Source organism: Mycteria americana, chromosome 2 (genome assembly GCF_035582795.1).
Source record: "Mycteria americana isolate JAX WOST 10 ecotype Jacksonville Zoo and Gardens chromosome 2, USCA_MyAme_1.0, whole genome shotgun sequence".
NCBI lineage: Eukaryota > Metazoa > Chordata > Aves > Ciconiiformes > Ciconiidae > Mycteria > Mycteria americana.
In genome coordinates this window covers 138,616,765-138,637,041 of record NC_134366.1, presented here as the reverse complement: position 1 = coordinate 138,637,041, position 20,277 = coordinate 138,616,765, and the positions used below count along the sequence as shown (strand labels likewise).

The 20,277-nt window shown below is 37.9% G+C and overlaps 1 protein-coding gene across 6 annotated transcripts in view; it reads left to right on the top strand.

The window, feature by feature from the left end:
• NCOA2 (nuclear receptor coactivator 2) overlaps positions 1-20,277 on the top strand; it is a 197,534-nt gene that overhangs the window by 110,199 nt on the left and 67,058 nt on the right. For all 6 annotated transcript variants that reach the window (XM_075494787.1, XM_075494790.1, XM_075494786.1 and 3 more), the window contains 2 exons: positions 7,745-7,846; positions 8,738-8,910. In XM_075494787.1, the coding sequence (XP_075350902.1) occupies positions 7,764-7,846; positions 8,738-8,910 (256 nt within the window). In that variant the 5' untranslated portion in view covers positions 7,745-7,763. The remainder of the gene's footprint in view (positions 1-7,744; positions 7,847-8,737; positions 8,911-20,277) is intronic.

Here is a 20,277-nt window from a genome sequence, read left to right as displayed (position 1 = left end):
AGGTGTTGGAGACAGTTTTCTGTTCTTTTATACACGGGCTCAATGGCATTTGCTAGTAAATTATGTTCCTTTTCTTAGTTCTAGTTTGTGGAATTCAAGAATAAAGTAGAAGTTAGTAAATATTACCATAAATCTTATTTTAATGTTACCTGTAATAGGCTCTCTTTCAATGAAATTGTATCTTCTAAGTAACAAGTGTTACTTTCAGATAGAAAAGGCTACGGGTGCGCATCAGATTTTAGTATGAGTCCTTTAAAGGTAACTGGAGTTTTTCAGCTTGCTGCTACCTCCTTCCTCATAGAAACTGTTTTCCATTTTCGCTTTATACTGCGTGACTGCTGTAGGGTGGCAAAGATTTTAGGCAGTTTCACCTATAGTGACAGTGGTAGTGCTGCTTCAGGAAAAAAGCATACCCTTGAATAAGTTATTTTGTATTTTTAATATGAGGTTACTATCTCCAACCAAGCTATTGGACATCTTGCTTATTTTAGTAGGCTGGCATTGTTTTGTTATATATATCCGAATATATATATATCTCGGATATATATATATATATATCCGAATTCCAGGTGATAAAGGGTGGGTATAATAGTCGGTTATAGAGCATGTGGCTTATGTATACCAGGGATGCAGGACGATGGTTTAATACATCTTTAACTTTCTTTTCTGTCAAACTTTTTTGCGGTGGATCTCTTGCTTTAATTTAATTTTACCAGCCAATACAGTATTTTTTTTTTCCCCTGCTCCTTTTATTTCCCTTGATTTTCACCTCTATTTTTTTACTCATTTCCAAACCCTTATCCATGTCTCTCTGAATTTGCCGAAATACCCGTGCAAGAGGAAGTTTGCACGCGAGGAGGCTGAGTTTTTCTGAGCGCGGTGTGGTGCGTAGGCGGGCGGGCTCAGTGAGCTGGTTGGGATTCTGACGGGTGCTACAGTGAAAAGTGCTGGGAGTCAAAGCAAGCCTTCCTCCTCAACTGCTGTGGCTCACCAATGAAAGGTTGCCCTTAGGCTCCGGTGGCTCCAGCCTCTGCTCTAGCATCTTATCCTGCCTCTGACAGCGATTTCCTTTTGAGGCCTCGGAAAGCGGCTAGCAAGTATTGCCTTCTTCAGAAGGGTTGATACATACTGCAATCTTCAATATCAAATATTTTCCGATTCAGAAATGGAGCCAGTGAAAAAACAGTTCATAAGCAGGAAAAAATGTGAAGAATCAGAAGTTGCATGTGACTTCCAACTTTCCTCTGGCTTCTACCAGAATTAATGCTACACAGAGTACATCAGTAATTTTGAAACCGAGATTTAAAGCTTCTAGTCATGAGAACTTCACAGGAAAAAAGTATGAATTATAATGGATGTGTGTTTGAGTTTATAATTAACCACAGGAATATAAGCTGTTTATATTTTTAAAGTGGGCTGTTAGAGAAAATTTTTGCCAAACTTTTCACTGACTTGTAATATTTTTGGTCAGTAAACACTATTTTTTCTCTTTGTTACTCAATAAAACAGTGGCTTTAATAAACCACTTCTATATTTATCAATTCTATCTACACTAAATGCATGTATTGGTGTGCTGGAAGGGTGGTAGTATAGTACTGCTACCTGATTGTCCGCTATATGGTACTTTACCTTTTGTTTGCTACTTTTCAGAGTGAAATAGCAGCTTTGAAGGTGTAATCCTCATTTATTCTTTAACTGCATTTGTTAGGCTTATAATAAATCTGACAGTTTAACAGGCCTTGTTTGGAAGATGGCCTGCCTTGATAAGAGATAAAATGCACATTATCTTCTTCTACATTGACTCCGGATGATTAACTGGATTCACTGATGCTGAGGATCAGTGCTGGAAGGTTTACTCTGCATGCCATGTTCCTTCATGGCATTTGAGGAGTGGAGATGTTACAAATTCACGCAACTGATTTGTGCTACATTTTTTTTCTGTCTCTTCCTTCACGGGTCTCTGTTTTTCTTTTTTTTCCTCCCATCTGTGTTATTTTTGGGTTTACATTGTTTTATCTTTTTTCCCTTTGAAACATGAATGTCTTGTAAAAATATGTTTACTATTGCTTTATAATTAGGTTAAGTCTGTGTACTCTAACTTAGAGCGGTTGCTGGTGGAGGATGTGAAGGAGGATGTGCTGTCACGATGAGAGCAGAAACTATTGTTTTATTACTGATAACAAGAAAAAATGAATTGAAGCCTCTTTCAGGCTCTGTCATTTCAGTCTCCCAACATCTGGTAGAAACTAGTTAGGTCTCAATGACTGTAATTACTAACATATACTGTCCAAGAGTTTATTAATTTAATTTTTCAGTGTTTGTGATTTACATTTAACAATTGGAAAAATTAGACAGTGATTTTGTCTACAAGTATTTTGGATGCTTAGGCCTGTGGTAGCGAAATGGAGAGAGCAGGAAAATACACTTACGGTGTTAAATGTAAATACAAAGGAAGTATTTACTTACCTGAGATGTCCTGTTGGTACCGGTCATCTGTTCGAGCCTAAAATTAGGTTTTTAGGTATTTTTAGTAATAATAATTCCGCCTCTCTAATTATCTCCTTCCTTGTATGAAAATGCTGCGGTGAGTGTATTTATCTTTCCATTGCTCTGTTGCTCCTCATTGATGCCCAGTGGAATTGAAGCTTGAGGGGCATCTGAGTCAGCATTAGAAGTTCAGCTCTTAGTTATTGTTGTAGGTATTTTTGTAGGACAAATGGAAAAACACTTAATATATATTGAGAAGAAAAATCTGCTACCACCACTGAAGGCAAAACACTCATCCCACAGTGGGACATTATGTTTGTATTTTGGAGTGCAGTACAGCTCCCAAACAACTCACACGGTAAAAAAGAGAGTGCCTGGTCTTGCATGGTTCATTCTGTAAGACACATTCAAATTCAGCTTTGTAAGACATTTTCTTTCAAATAAAAGTTGGTTTATTTCAGCATCTGATGTACCATGATGGTATTTTTTTCATTAACAAACATATGTCTCCGTCTCTCTCTCCTCAATGCAGTGATTACTGCTGGTTTTGTTTTTACTAATTCCCAATTTGGTTAATCCTTTTCCTATTCTGTACCATGCTAAATAAGCCTTACCCAGTTTTTCTTGATTTTTTTTTTTTTTCAGAAGACATATGGTAGAGCTGATACTACATTTCTGTTTCTTCTAAAGCAGTGAATGAACCAAACTGTTCAATTTCTTTATCTTTCTTCTTTCTGGAAATTCCTGAAGAGATGTACAAAAAGATCAGAGGAGCAGGATGAATGCTGCTTTCTAATTAAGGTAGTTCCCTGTAGGGGAGGTTTATTGGAGTAAAACTTTGAGTCTCTGACTTGTCATTCTACTCGCAGTGGCTTCAATTTTGAATTGTCATGTTTCCTGGAAAAATTCAGACTTCAAGTTTGGGAGTTTTATTTTCTGGTCTGAGAAGCCATCCGTGTGGTTCAGGAGCCTAAGAATATTCAGAACAACTTTAAAAGTTCCTAAATTATCTTGTAAAAAAATATTAATTTATTTAATGTTATGAATTTTTGTGTATTATAAAACTATTAGTAATAATGAATAACCAAGAAATTTTGAGATGGCTAAATTAATGTGTATGGAGGGAGTTGGGGCCGAACCTAAAAAGCACTATATGCAGTTTAGCTGCTCCTGACCCACAGATGTTTGTTTGTATGTCTAAAATTCAATCTATCAATTCAATCTAAATTCATGAGGTTTTCCCCTTCTCACTTGAAAGTTTCCTAGGTGCCTGCTCTTTGGTACTACATGTGCCCAGAAGTACTTTCTTCTGAAAAATGTGGGTTTAGTTCCTTGCTTATGCTGTATTTGTAGAGGTACCTAAGACTCTCCAGAGATCTTCATCTAGTAGTATGCATAGATCTTGAATGTGAGTTAGCTCATGGAAAAAATGTGAAATAGCTGCTTTCTTTTTAAAAGATATGAGGAAACTGGGAGGGTGCTCGCTTCTTTGACTCGACTTGTTAGAGTAATTGCTGAGAAATGGGAGATACAGGTTTGCTACCCTCCTCAGCCTAAGGGACTCAAACCTCAGTCCCTTGTGTCTTAAGACAGTGCTTGAACTACTTACCCGTGACTTTAGTGGTATGGGCCACACACCTAAAGATTCCTACTGCACTGCAACAGTTAATTAACTTTGCCCTCTTTGCTTCATAAATGTCCAGTTTTGGCGAGCAGATAGCCTACCACCTAGGAGGCTGTCCTGTGCGATGAAAAATACAGGCTTGAAACCCCTCTGCGAAGACGAAGGGAATCTCCATCAGCCAGTTTCTGGCTGTTTTAGCTGGTACGTAGTGTTAGGGAAGAGCAGGGCAGCAGATCATCTATCCACAGCTTCTAGAAGGTGATTCCTCCTCATTTCTCCTAACTCGGGAGAGGATTTTAGTTTCTGAATCCCAAGGGAACAGCAGAACTTTACCTATCCCAGTCAGCCCCTAAATCCCTAGGGAGATAGGGTTTGGGGCACATCCTTTTGATTTCAGTACTGTGTACTAGATACTGCTGAGTGAGTTTCATTTTGGCCTGTGAGATTTTTCAGATTGCCTTCGTATCGTCTGTCTAGCTCTCCACTTTCCAAGGCACCTAACTCTGGATTTTGCATTCTGCTCTGGAGCACAGGCACTGACAACACAGGAGCTGCAGAGCCTGTAGAGACCTTTGAGGTACAGAAGGTGCTTTTTAATGAAGACGTAGGGGAGAGCAGAAAGCAAACATGTTAGGTGGTAGATTTCCAGAAAAACTTTATGATGAGTAAAAAGAAACGGGTAACTCATTCTGAGAACAAACTGATAATGCTGCTGAGAAAAAGGCATAATGACCTGTAAGTGCAAACAAAATAAAATAAATAAATAATTTGTTTAGAACCATTTACTATGTTTAATGAGGAGAGAAGAAGGTGCATATAATAATAATTATACCACTTCTGTTCCCTTAAATACAGAAGGATGAAGATGTTTAGATGTTTATGGTGGGAGGTTAGTTTTAATGTGTCCCCTGAAGGCTGATACCATAGACCTAGTGGAATTCCTACAGAATAGCATCAGTGTGAATGCAAGAAGAATTGAGCTATGCATTGGTGGAGCTACCAGTGAAAACTTCCCTTTGAAGTAAGCCTGATAGAGTAGGTGGGAAAACTGTCAACAACTGTTCCTATTTGCTTTCTTGGGGAGGAAAGGGGAGTGGAGGGGGTGTTCCCCCTAAATGCTTACCTCTGACTTTAATTCTTGGGGGGAGAAGATGACTGTTGAATGTTTGACAGGTTTTCGTGAATTGTTGTGCTTGCCTTTCTCAAGAAAAATTGTTAACTGATTCACATTTCTGAGGTATTACTTGGGAAGCATAAGAAACGAAGGGATTCCCCAGCCTAATTTTTCTTCTGAACTTTAGGTCACCATCTGAGTCTGGCTCGGAGATCAGATGATTTCCGGAATGTACAGCTTTCATCATGCTGATGATTTTTTTTCTCACCCTGGTCAGTGAAAAAGGTAGTCATTGGAACAGAGAGCCCCAAGGACAGTTCCAGCTCTCCACTGACAGAGACGTGCAACTGCTGTCTCCTCACAACTTCTTTTTAATTAACATCACAGTCTCCTTAATAGTATCTTGCTCCTTCCTTGGAGCTCTACTTCTGATACTTGTGAAACTGCGCGTTTTCAAGAAAGTGCCTAGCTCCTAACCAATTAGACACATGTATACTTCTACTTTTGTATTTAGATAAATTAGGGCGTGAATGACTGCTGGGGCTAGAAATCAGTGAAGATATGTAGTTGTTAAGGAACAGCCAGTGTCGCAGTCCACACTGGAGACTGCGGTAGCTGTTTCACGCTCTGCAGTAAGGTCGGCTTTGGTGTGGCACTGTGAATGCCCTGACTGGGGTCACTGGGAGTTCCCCAGCAAGTACAGAATGATGGAGTCTGTGATGGTACATCTTCCCATTGAGAGCTCAGCTCCGCTCTGCTGCAAAACCAGGACCTTCTTGCTCTTCTTGAAGTGGGTTGTTCTCAAAACGTTAGCAGGATGTATGTACATGTAGATATACATATGCATGTATAGATGTAATTGATAAAAAGATAATCCAGGTATTTTTCAAATAGGATCTGATACCGTGCATGTCAAAGACCAGCTGGGTGTGATATGTTTCAGGGGTGATCTAGTGTTTTTCATGAAACTTGACCAGTATCTCAAAAAAGGAAATTACTCCACTTTCTCCTCAAACTGGTTAAAACCAAAATATTTTGAGTACAAAGAAAGGAATTTTTATTCCTGGTATTTTGGGGTTTTTGTATTCAGAAAAATGTTAGGTGCTGTTCAGTTTGGAATCTGAGACAGCTCTGAGTCTTTGTTCGCTTGCTCAAGTTGCAGTAAGTAGCCTTTCTCAGCATCCCTGCAGAACTGCTTAGATCTCAGTCTCCAGGCTGTTTCTGCCCATATCTTCATTCAGCCAGTTCATTGGGAAAACTAAGATTTCCAGTGTGAACATCCTATTACCAACACAAGCTCTGGCTGCTAGATTTTACACAGTGTCAAAAATAAAAAGTAAATGAGAAGGGGACCACAGTTTTAACCCCCAGCAGATCCCTCATGGAGTTCAGTGCATGGCTGACCAGGCCAGCAGAGGGAAGGGAAGTGGTGGGGCAGAAATTGAAGGGCTTGGAGGAGGTGGTGGACCCCCTTGTTTTAGTACCAGACCAAGATTTCCATTTTACGCGGGTGTGAAGTGATTGTGGAACTACGGGCTCCTGCTCTTATTTTAGCATGGTATGAATCACTTTCTGGAGACACTCACCTCCTTCGTGGCCCTCGTGTTTATTTTTCTGCTAATCCCAAACAATACAGGAGCTCTCTGAAATGTCTGGCAATGTCTCTTTGCCATCATCCTTACAAAACTGGCAGCAACTAGGCAGATGGTGAGCTAGGACTGCCCTGTATTGCATGAGCTTTTCATCTTTTACATCATCTCCCTATGCCCTTTGTAATAGTGTTTTCTGCCTCTAGAATATTCTTATTTATTGAGGGGTATGTAATCTGGAGCAAGCGAGTTTCACGTGCTCCTATGGTGCATAGGATAACAGACCACCAGGATCAGGGCAGGATTTCCATGGGCTGTTTATTGCACAAATTATAATAAGCTTGTGTTGTTTTAACACATCATAGCTTGGCAAGTTATTTTCCTTATGAGGTAGATCATATGTACAAAATATTTATCAGTTCTTCAGTGATCTCTAGTGTTCTGTTTCTCTAATACTGTACATGTACTTGTGCAAGCATTATCTTCTGATTTTTAACTAAAGCTGCAATGTAGCTGCAGTGTAGCTGGGATACGTTTCATTTCTTGTATTTCGATTCTGTTGTGTTTTTGTTGTTGTATGGCACTATGGCTTTCCGTTTATCTTTCCTCATTCAACGTTGCAAAATTGCCATGAAAATTCAGCAGCCCAGGCACGAAACGTACTTATCTGTTCTTACATAACTGGTAACAATCACAGCTGATAATGCTTTGCTTGCCCACCACAAATTTTCTTCTGAAGGAGTTTTGTATAGCGTCTTGTGTGGTCATAAACACAGTGTTTTTATTGGTACCTTTCAAACAAACTCTATTTCAAATGATAGATTTGTCAAGTAAAAACTGAGTTGATCATGGAACAAGAAACTTAGAAATATGAACAAAGAACTCGTGACTTTTCCACCATAATCCTTTCTTGCACTTTCTTCCTTTTAGTTGCTGATATGTGTTCAAGATGAGTGGGATGGGAGAAAATACCTCTGACCCATCCAGGGCAGAGTCAAGAAAGCGCAAGGATCCTGATCAGCTTGGACCCAGGTTAGACCATTTATGCCTGAAGATGTTGAAAGTGAAAGACTTAAAAAAACTGTTACATGTGCACATATTTTTCAGTTAGAAAATGACAAACTTACCATTCTTGCAAAGAGGAGTCAGCACCAAACTACCTCTGATTCAGTAATTCTGTGTTGTTGTGGGTTTGGGATGGGGGGTGGGGTTTATTGTCTTTTTTTATTACTTGTTTGTTTGTTTTGAATCCAGAGTAGTGCCAAAATACAGAATTTTGGTGACAATATAGGAGCTATGTAAAAATCTTTTTTGGCTAATCACTGCAAGGAGTCTTCAGTCACTCATCTGGCAATCTAAGATTTTTTACCACGTCTCTTGTACGTCATAATCAGGGACTTGAAAAATATTTTTCAGTTTTATAGCATTTGCATTACCAACATGAAAAATTTTTAAAGCATAACTGCTCATTCAGCATTTTTTCTTACGACTGTCTGTTGTAATTTCACCAGGAGGCAGGGAGCATGGATTGTTTGGTTTAACTTTTAAAGCTGTTTTATTTTCTTATACACTGTCACTATATGATTCTCCTTGGATTCTCAATGCCATGTGGAGAGATACCTGTAAATGTTCAAATCCCACCCCCCCAATTAATCCTCTGTTTTGCATTTCAAATCCTAAACCTCTTTTGAAACAAAACCATGACTGCTGGGAAAAAATAAGTGATGTCTTTTTTTAATGCTCCTTTCCTTGTTCCAGAGGAAATCTTTCTGCTTGAGAAACTTGTAAGTTATATTTTTTGTAGTGAGAGAGGGCAGTTCTCTCTGGTTTTGTAAACTCAAACCATTTGAAATAATCTTTGAGCTGGCCAGAAGGCAAGCAAACTGACATTAAATACGACATTTTTATAAACTCCTCTTTCAGTCCTAAAAGAAGCACTGAGAAACGCAATCGTGAGCAAGAGAATAAATACATAGAAGAACTTGCAGAGCTGATTTTTGCAAATTTTAATGATATTGACAACTTTAACTTTAAACCTGACAAATGTGCAATCTTGAAAGAAACTGTGAAGCAAATTCGTCAGATAAAAGAACAAGGTAAGGAGACTAATTAATTGACTTGGAATATTTTCTGTGTTGATTATTACTTTTTTTTTTTTTTGCAAACCCGATAGTCTCTTCAGCTTTTCTGTAGCAAATTCCCAGGTTTTTCATTAATCAGTAATGAAAAATGCTGTAACGTCATGTGAAAGGTATGTGTTAAGTATCATATTCAGTATTTTAAAAATAAGCTTCACAGAAAATTCAGAAATTGCAGAGAGAGAGAACATCGGTCAGTCTGATGTGTGCATCTAATGGAACTGAAATCAGTTGTGCTTTTACAAAAGTTAAACTAGCAGATGGCTTTGGGGGAAAAGTAAAAAGACTACTTAGGTACTCTTACATGGATGATGAATCCGTAAAATAAGAAAATCCAGGAGAGTGGGGTATGAAAATATTCTGCATCCCCCCTTTTGCTTTCTTTTGTTGGTATGAATAGATATTGTGGACTAAATTATCTGCGTCCCTTAAATGATGACATCATATCCTCAACTACAATAGATTTGAAACTATTCTAATCTCTAGATAGGGTCCTGTTATAACTGTAAACCAGAGAACGTGACAGTTTACTTCCTGTTCTTTGTCTAGAAGATTAGTTTTGTATTTCTTTTCTTTTGATATATTTCCTATTTAAAGAAAAAAAAATCTTTCAGAAACTTTAAATTTTTGGAAGTGGGTTTTGTGGCGCAGGTCTTATCTGGGCAGGCGTGAATAGCAGTGCAGGTGTTTGGGCCAGATTCACATTCTTAAAGTAGGTGCATATAATTTTTCTTCTAATTTAGAATATTGCAATCTCTTTATAAAACTATGTTTAGAGCAATTCCTTTGGTTTTCAAACACTTTAATTAACATCTTTCACTTTTTCGGTATTCTGTGATTTCTGTGGGAAAACAATGCTTCCTTTTCCATACTGTATGTATGTGTGAAGTTATAAAAGTGGGGATTACGTGTTGCATAATTTAGATACAGATTTCTTTCTAAAACAAGTAGGTAAGCAGAGCTGTAGTTTCAGACATTAGCCTATTCCAAGCTAAATGGAAAGTGGGAAGTGTCAAATCATGTGTCAGCTGCCTCCGAAGTAGATCTAATTGATTAATCTTTGTAAATGTTCCTATTTCTCAGCTTGTTCTCTTCTCATTGCTACTAGGTTGCATAATTTTTAAAATGGATATTCTAGTGAAGTTGCCGTGCCCCATGTTAGAATTATACCTCTTAACCTGGCACAGTGTTCATCATCGTTTTGCACCTTGCTGGCTTTTGAGATTTTTTTTTTTTTTTCTTATTTTCTTTTCTTCTTCCTATTCTCACTTTCAGTTTTGGATTTTTGTTTTGCTGTCACCAAGAGGCACATTCTCCTTATCCTTACCTGAGAAGGGATAAGGACAAAAAAATTCTGTTTTCCTGGGAAGTGGGTGCACAGAGAAAAATCTGTTAGTCCACTTGGTTATCTCTCAGCAGTTCTACAACATCTTGTCTGAAAATCTGGCTCTAACTAATGGCAACTTCAGCAAATCCAGAGTTTTGATGTTCAGGACCAATATAATAAAAACAGTTTTCATATTGTTATGAAATGTTCACGCTCGTCAGACCAGGTTACATGTAAATTATTTAAGTCATCATGGGCCAGAATTGTACCAGAGCTGAACATGCACTTCATTTTCTAAGCTCATGAAGTTTTATTGCAAAAACAATTGAAAATACAATTCTAAAGACAGACTAAAATGCAATGAATACTTTTTATTTCAACAAGTAGAAGTAGTTGCAACCCTTGAGCAATACAGATACTAAATTACTCTTTATGATGTTGATTTGTTGCACAAGGTTCTTCAGCTGAGAACAATTAGACTGTCTGATAACTGTTTGGGTCTTTACATAAAACTCATAGCTGGTACGGACTAAACTTTAAACCTCTCTAAGGGGCATTGCAAAACACTGAGGCCTTCAAAGTGGTCATTAATAGGGTCTCAGGGCATAGAAACAAAGATGAGAATATTTGAAATTATTCCTTTAAACTAATTAAAAAGTTTGATACCAATTTCTACATAGAAGCTACATCTCTTTGTTGTTACAGGAAATTTAAAAGGCTTTTCCTTTTAATAAAAAATTCAAATGACAGTATATTCTGAAACGCAACATGGTTTTGGAACAGGCATTTCATTAACAAATACCACTCACATATAGTAAACATTCAAACTGCACGGACAGTACAGAACACCTATACTTCTGTTGAGCGCCACAAAAAACCTGACCTAAGCAAGGCAAACAGATTGAAGACCTAATGAGGCTATTACTATTGCTGTCTCATGTTTTTTAGGTAGTTTATCACCTCACATTGGGAATCCTGCGCTTATATATAGTCATCATTTAAATGCATTAACTTTTAGGTTGTTCCAAATCATTCTGATTGCTTTTCCACTGCCAAGATGTGTTAGAAGACCTTTACAGTGATGAAACACTTGCATTATCTTAACAATATCTATTTCTAAAACAGAGTCATGAAAATAATACTATACTTGCATAATGTGCCATGAGACTCAGGTTAAAAAATCATATTTTCTTACTGTTAAGATGTCTTGTTGATTTTTAGTGTTACACTAAATACCTGTAGGAGAAAACTAAAATGAATGTCCTGAAATTCCCAAGTGATTATACACTAACACGGACAAATTAAGATGGCTCAGTTTTTTGCACAGTGGGTCTGCTCTGCATTTCTTCAACGACAGATTAGATTAAATTTATGAAAACTTATTTTACAGTTCTATTATTTAGAAGTTTTAGTAAAGAGGTTGGATTTTTGAAATAAATACTAAAAATTCTTCACAAATTTTCTTCTTCATCTATAAACAGAATTGCACACTAAGGTCTAATTACTTACAAAAGCGCAGTCAGTTATAAATACCTCGTAAAGCCACTGAAAGCAACAAGTTTTATAGCTGCTACTGAGATTTGACAAGGAGACTTTATTCTAGGTTCTAGGAATGAAAATGAGGAAGGAAGAAATACAGATTGATATTCATTTCCCATGTCAAGCTTGCTGGGCTGGTAGCTAAAAAAGTAATAGATTTTTTGCTGTAGTAATAATATATAATTTAGTATAATGTTTTCCTGATCTATTTTATATGCAAATATATATTTGCAACACTATATCTGTTATCTTTATCTCATTTCTCACAGTATATACTTCAATGATTCTTCAGTTGTGGTATGTTAGAAATTCGGTTTATTACAATTTGAAAGCAAGTTATAAATATATGTGTGCAAGTGAATTAATTAGAAGAATTAAAGATATTTGGAAGATGTAACGATTGCGTGTAGTTTTAATCTGGGTTTTGAAATGTTTTTAGTACTTGGGAAAATGAAGACAAGTTTCTTTACAAAAGCTTAATTTTCTACTGAGGGCTTTTACCATATTATCTTACAGTGATTGGATAGAGATTTGTGGATGTCCAGAGGAGATGAAAAATTGTGATTTTAGCATAGAGATGAAACAGAAGTTGTATTCATGTAAATCTTAAGTGGATGTTTCTACTGGGGATTTGAGACTTGTATTTCAAGCACTTGGAAAAAATTCATTCAGTTTTTTATTTATAGCATAAAAGTGATGAAATGGTAGGTTTATGGTTGTGTTACATGGTCATGAAAGTGTAAGCTCTCCTGTTATTTGCAGTCTATGTTAAGTTACTTTGAGTAATAGTCATATATGTTGCAGATGTGTTCATAATGTACACAGATGTGTACAAGCACAGTAAGTTCCGATTTGCACACGCTTAATTAAAAAAGCTTGTTTTAGGCAAGTGTAAAGACCACTGGGGATAAATGTTCCTTTATATGCCACACAGCCAAGAAGCTATAAAGCCATTTGATTGTACTTAAGAAATATATTTAGTAAAATAGGGTCCGATTGATTTTAGGATCCTACCTTATTTTTAAGAAACAACTTCAGCACTTAAGACAGATTCATTTCAGTTGTGTAAGTACTGCTGAAAATGTTTTCTCATATCTGAAGACAACAAAATTCTGACAGCAAGTAAAAGGAGTCTGGATTCTTTTCCTCCTTAGTTTACAATCAGTTGAACTGTTTCACATCAATCTCATTTGATTTCATACCTACAGCAGTCCTTTTCCTTGAATCTTGAGTCATCTGCCTGACTCCTCTCATTATGTTAGCATTTTTCTTTCTCATTATTGTTTTTGGTTGCTCTGTCCCCCTTTAGCTGATTTTTCTGCCTTCTAGGTATTAAGCAGGATATAAAAATTAAACCTTTGCCCTTAGTTTAAAGCTCTTTTTTTCCATCATGCTAACCTCAGTCTCAGCAAGTAAATAGCTCACATTTTAAAGCAGGGACTATTTGTTACATTTCACTGCTTGAACATCTCCTGGTTCAGGCTGTGTAACCTCCTTTTCTTCATTATCTAGTTGTGCCTTTACCCTCTTTGGATATCAGCAATGCAGTAGGTGCAGAGAATATTGAAGATCACCTTAAGCCTCTAGAGCTTAAACTAGAGCAGTTTCTCTAGCTAAGCAGTCTCCTCTGACCCCTTCAGTAGGAGTGCTGAAGAATGTGTCCTGACATCAAGTACAAGATGTGGATTGTTTTTTGTTGTTTGTTTGTTTTGTTTTGTTTTTTGTTTGTTTGTTTGTTTTTCCTCAAGTTCCCCGAGTACCTTTTATTAAGCTCCAGGTCTGCATCTCTTATTTTTCTCCTTCTACACTCCATGTCTTTCTGGTTTCTGTAGCCTTTTTTTAGGGTGGCATCCACCTGTCTTATTTAGATTCACATACAGTGGGATATAACCTACTGTGCCAAAGTATCCCAAATGCGATTTTATGTCTCAGTTCCATTTTCCTGCAGAGTTCAGCTTTCATGTGTTACCAGTTTCTAAAGAGGTTTTGTGTTCTGTAGATCAGCTTTTCAGTAGTACAGGCAAGGGATATCAGGGTGGCGATTATCAGCCTAGCTGTTCATGAACACTTTTGAGTTGTCAGATCTTGTTTTCAGAATAGCCTTACAAGACAGACCTTGCACAGGATGAATCACCATGTGAAAGCCAAACAACGCTGGGAGAAGAAGTACTTGGTGAAGAGAGACATGCAAGAGCTATGGACCCTGAATGAATTAAAAAAGAAGGCTTGTTGTTAATCATATATATCTTCTTTTTCTGGCTTCACATTTGATAGCAAAACCAGTTTTTGCTTCCCCGTAGCAGTACTACTTTGTAATCACAGGGCCCCTCCAGCAGATAGTCTATTGTTGCCTCCAGTGCCAGTGTGCAAGTAAAATCGCTTGCTAAAGGAAAACAGCATGGTCTTAAAGCTGTAATGAGATGTTACTTTGGCTGCTGTTACCTTGAATTTATCAGATCTGAATTTAGATTCATATTTTACAAGGTATTTAAGCAACTGCCTAACTTTAAGCAGATGAGTAATCCCTGTTAAGTCAGTGGAACTACTTAAAGGTTTAAAGTTATGTGCATAAATATCTTACCAAATCAGGGTATTAAGACAAGAGAGCATATGCAGACTTGAGGCTTTTTTGTTGTTTTTTGTCTTGCAAATATTTCAGTTGGGCAACTTTACTGTAATTTTTTTTTTATGTTAATCATATTTGAGATGGCAGAAGATTTAAAATTGATGCCAATTTTTGAATCCTTTTTTTGAAGGAGTTCTGCATGGTTATTATTATTTATATGTGATGTACTTTCAGCCTGATGGGATTTTAAGACTGAATTAAGTGTCAGAGGAATTTGTGAAGTCAAGCAATTTATGCAGAACATTTACCAAAAAATCTATTACTGAATTTGCTTTGCTGTCTCCTCTACCTACAGCTGAGAGTGATGCACTGAAAATGGCTTTGATCTTCCTCTGTACATTGTAAAGCGTTTTGGCTAAATATCCAGTTATGTTGACTTTACTGCTTGCATGCCTGCAGAGAACTACTGATTCACTGAAGAATTTAGGCTGGTTTTAGGTACCGCAGACCATCAGTTTCTTTCCTGGCTCTGATGAAAAGTAGTCATTGGCCAGCAGACCCATCAAGTGGGAAATTTCCTGGGGTTTGCTTATTTTACTGGAGTTGCGTATCATGCAGACTAGTTGGCTTAGGCCTTATCTACACAAAAGTTATGGCACTTTAACTATACTAGTAGTTTTCTGTGGAAGCAGTGTTACACTTTAATTGATATGACTTACGAGAGGAGTAGCTGAAGACGCCTTTATGACATATGCTTGTGTCCACACTGGGCTCAAACTATTGAGAGAGTTGGGATTGTTCAGCCTGGAGAGGAGAAGGCTCTGGGGGGACCTTACTGTGGCCTTTCAATATATAAAGGGGGCTTATAAGAAAGACAGAGACTTTTTACTGAGGCCTGGAGTGACAGGACAAGGGGCAATGGTTTTAAACTGAAAGAGGGTAGATTTAAATTGGACGTAAGGAAGAAATTTTTTTACAGCGAAGGTGGTGAGACACTGAAACAGGTTGCCCAGGGAAGTTGTGGATGCCCCATCATTCGAAGTGTTCAAGGTCGGGTTGGACGGGGTTTTGAGCAACCTGACCTAGTGAAAGATGTCCCTGCCCATGGTGGGGGGGGTGGACTAAATGATCTTTAAAGCTCCCTTCCAACCCAAACCAGTCTGTGATTCTATAATTCTCTTGCTTCAAGAAAACAGACAAAAATAGTCATCAAACTGGTAATCAAAATTGTGAAACCAGTGTAAAATCTATGCACTTAATAGGATTTAGTGGATTGTTGTTGTTTTTTGCTTCCTAATCATGGTTGAAGTCCTATCTGATGTTTTAGGATAAATATAGCCTTGTTCCCCAAAGTTAATGAGACTGTTTACTCATCATCTGATTAGGAGATTTAGGTCAATTTTGTTTTTCTTTATTTTGACTAAGAGCAATAACAGAGTGGTCCTAAAGATGTTGATGTGCAGGCTGCAGACTAACGTGTGGGAAATGAGGCAGCTGTTGAAAGCCCTGGTTCCACCATCCCTGCCCTCCTCCTGGCCAGGAGTTTCCATTCCCTCCCTTACCCTGGCAGTAGCATTTGTGTGGTTGTGTGGTGAGCCTGAGCAGTATTTTTGATTTGACTGGGAGGACAGATCTATCTCCCCACGGGTCCTTGGTGGGGCTCCCTCCAACACAGGTCCAAGCGTACCAGCAATGACTGAACCGTGGGTTAACACCCACCACTGTCTTGGCACTTTTGGGCATTGCAGGGTGTCGGGTGATGACTGTCACTTAACAAGACATGTCTCTTGTGCGTGGCCTTCAACTTTGTCAATGATGGATGACTTCACTTCTAGAGATAATTTGCTTGAAGTTTTAGACCAGAAATCTAAGCTTTGACTCCAAGTTGTGGTTCAAAGTTGAAGACAAACTAAATATTCACTTCTAACTGTTAAGATAGTGGTCTTTTTCAGGTAGAAATAGTAATTATTGGCAGGTGTTCCAGGAAAACTTGCTTGTTTGTTTTGCATCCTACTTGTATTTTGCTTTTCTTTGATCTTTTTTTTTGTTTTCTTTCATAACTTCTAAATGACCAAACTAGTGGAGCATGGTTTTATGTTCTGTAGCTGCAAAGATGGTTGCAATCTAAGAGGTCTATAATACCAATGTTGGGGAATGCTATAAAGGATTGAGCTGCTTCTCCTATATTTAACATGCTTTGGGGGATATGTCTCAAGTGTTCCCTCTTTGTAGGAATATTTTCATTAAAGTTTTGGTTTTGTTACTTTAACGATCATAGAATGGTCTATGTATTTTTTACTTCTGGGAGTGTAGTAAAAATGTCTTGTATAAGAAAGATGGAGATGAAATTTAGGATTTTGAAGGCTACCTCCTTGCAGATAGTGTATTGTTCTCAGGCTGCATTTAAACTGTCACTGAGAACTTTAAACTTCAAAACTTAGCAGGTTTTCTTTCGCAGTTTATAATGTAATCTCTTATGAACTGTAAATATCATAAATGCATTTAGCATTTTAAATTTGGGAAAAAAATAAAATACAGAAATATAGGCCGACATCCAGCTCTGCACAATATGAACTAAGCTCTTGAGTCTAGTGTTTCTCACCAGCTGCTCTGTCTTCAGAGGTATCTGGTCAATAATAAATACTGAGTTTAGGTGCTAAAGGAGAAAGACTGAGTTTAGGTGCTAAACAAGAACTGGGGGCTGCTGATTCAAGTCTTAATGTTTGTGTTTGTAGTCTCTTATTGCTGGAAGGTATGCAGTGTAAAAGGTGCTGACTGCAGAACACCAGGGCTTGTTGTGTGCTTTAGATTAGTGAATGCAACATACTAATCTCAGCAGCATGTACAGCAAGTAAACGAAGAAGGAGACTTCATGTTACCTTGACTGTCTCTGTGGAGCTTAATTTATGGAACAGCAAATTAATTTACTGAGAGTGGTGATGATACTTCACTCAAAATAAGATCATCTATTATAAGGCACCTAGCTTTTGTTACACAGCTTTTATCTTTTCTTTTTAAAGACTGCAGCTTGAAAAGTGATAATATAATATTTACTCACAATAGGGTGCAATGCCTTTCATACCATGTTTGAATCCTGAAAACCTGTGGATTCACAGCACATTAAAGAGGTATTGATCAAAGGCTCCTCTGTGTTCAAACTAGAACCGAGATAATTGCATCTGTTCTAAGTCATTTTTGTTATTTCTGTAAAAGATTCTACATATGGACAACTGCACAGTTAGTTAGAAATAGGGGTCCTTGAATGTGAAATGACTGAGGAGATGAAAAACAATTACTACTTAAGCTTTTTATGAAAACCCGCAGTGTGCAACTGAGGAAAAAAACATAGACTGAAGTTTGAAGGATGACGTGGTAAATGATCAGTTACTTGCTCTGTCGTGTACGCTGTTGAGCTCCTAGTGAATGTCCTCAGACAGATGGTTAGAGAGCCAAGACATATGCTTTCTGTTTCCTTTCATCATTAAAGTGTGTTGGCACATCTGTGTGTATTTTACAAGACAATGGGTACTCCTGTGTGTGTACTACACACTTACACTCCCTCTTCGCTCTGAAAGCAAACCGCTCTTCTTGAGCTCGCACAAGATCAGAGCAAAGTCAGAAGATGGAGACAGAAAAGTACATAAATTTAAGTTCTGCTAAAGTAGAAAACTTGCCAAGTAGATACTCCATAACTGGAGATGCTCCAGATATTGCCATGTTATCCAAAACAGTATCCACATGCCCCTGTGGGAGAAGCAGCAGCGTGGTATCTCTGGTCACTGAGGCTGTATTCATCTTGAATCAGAAAGGCATGTCCCTGCAAACCTTGCTTCGCTTACCCATGCAAAGCGAAACGGAGCTACGCAGTGTGCCTGCCACAGAGGACTCTCTAACAGGCAAAGGCAGGGTATGGCCTAACACCTGGAATCCGTGGCCAAATCCAGCTCACGTAAGGTGACACAATCCAATCACGTAACGTCACACGATCCAACACATAAGGTGCAGATTCTTAGTGGAAAGTTAATTGAAATTTCAAGCAACTTAGTGAAGAAATTGGCAGGTTCTATCAGCCCTCCCAAACAGATTTGAATGTCCTTCAAAATATATATTGTAATTCAGTGGAGGTTCTTGGCATGATGCAGGAGTCACTTGGTGAAACATTTTGGGATGCGTTACAGAGACCTGGCTAGACAGTTAGAGTCATCCCTTGCCGTCTTGAGATGTGTGAGCATGAAGAGCACTAGCCTTTTACTGGTATTTTTTCTTCTGAGGCACAATTTCCTAGAAAGAATTGGAACAACCTGCAGTTCCCATGATCCTTCTGAGGGAGATGTCTTCCAGAGACAGGTTATTCGATGTCAAATGAGGTCTGGGCCTATGTTCAACACTGAAGAGGAAGTGTGCTTAAATATAACAATTGATTTGCTTGGAAATGGAAAAAAAAGAGGAGGAAGAGGTGTCAAGGTTGTAAATTCTAAACATAGATTGGAAAACTCAGAGGGACCCTCATTTAGATTTTTCTTGGTTTGTTTGTTTTGGTGTTGGGTAGAAAAATATCAAGGTATTTTGTGCCAATAACATAAATTTCTTCCTGTCTTCCTTCTTTTCTACAAAATGTTTTATCTCCTTAGCTTGGAGGAAATATTTGAATGTATGAGTTTATTTTTCTATCTTCAGTTATTTCTTAATATCCCCCTTGACTTTTCTGAATGCAATACTCCCTGTCAGTAGCTGTCGAAAGTGATATTTTATGTAGAATGGATTTTCTTTGTATTTCAGCCTTTGTTGATTTCTTTTCTCTCCTTTTTAGTAATTGTCCTGCGTTTTGTTTTCCACTTCTTCCCCAGCTACGCTCTCTCTTGCCTTCAGTGCAGCTTTAGCCATAGTTTTGGGACCAGCATCACTGTAGCTGTGACAGTTTTATTCCATTCACTGTTGTCTCTCTGATACTATTTTTTCTCTTAGTGCTGCAGTAAGAAATCATTAAATCGTTTTAGGGAATGTGACAAAACTCACTAATAAATTGTTGAGTGTTACACTGATCGATATCAAGGATTTTTGTGATTACCATTAAGCTTGGAAGTTGAGCCACCATCTGTCTAACTGCTAGAGATGCTGATTTTAACTAGACATTATAATACAGCTTGTCAGGCCATTGTACTTAATGCTCAAAATATAATTATGTGTTTGCAGTTGGCAATCTAAAGTGTAAAGATGCCAAGTAAGCTTTTTTTTTGGTTGTGTTTTTGTATCAGTGATACAGGCAGAGAAGCCAGTCCATAAAACCTTTATTAAATATAACTGAGGGAGGATATTGGTTTTCTCAGGGTCATTGTGAGTTACTGTGTAAGAATACTCTTCCTTTCCCTGAGCTCTGTGATGGTTGTGGGCGTTGTCATTCTTTCTTTCTGTGAAGCTCAGACAAGGAGCATATATCCTTTATCTCAACAGCTTAAACCCTTTCCAAAGGTGGGGGTTTTGTTTCCTTTGTTGTTTTGTTTGTTTGTTTGTTTTTCTTGGTTTTTTTTTTAAATAAGGACTTTGGCCCAGATCTACAAATGGCTTAGAATTTTGATACTTAGCTCAAAACCCTGTATCCTTAAATATCTAGGCTGAGGTGGACCCATAATCCTGTGGAAATAACTACTATTATTTAAAAGGTCTCACCTGTTGATGCTCTAATGGGTGAAGTGAGGAGCAGGCATCCATGTTCCTTTTTGCAAGTGAGTAAGTAAATTGCAGACTGGAGAAAAAGGTTCTGGATTATCACTTCCGATCCGATGCATGGACTTGGCTGCAGACCTGCGTTACCAGCCTTCGTGCCAAGGAGGGACATGACTGGAGTTAGACCTTAATTTTCAACATTTACTGGCTAAAGCCACATTTGTTCAGC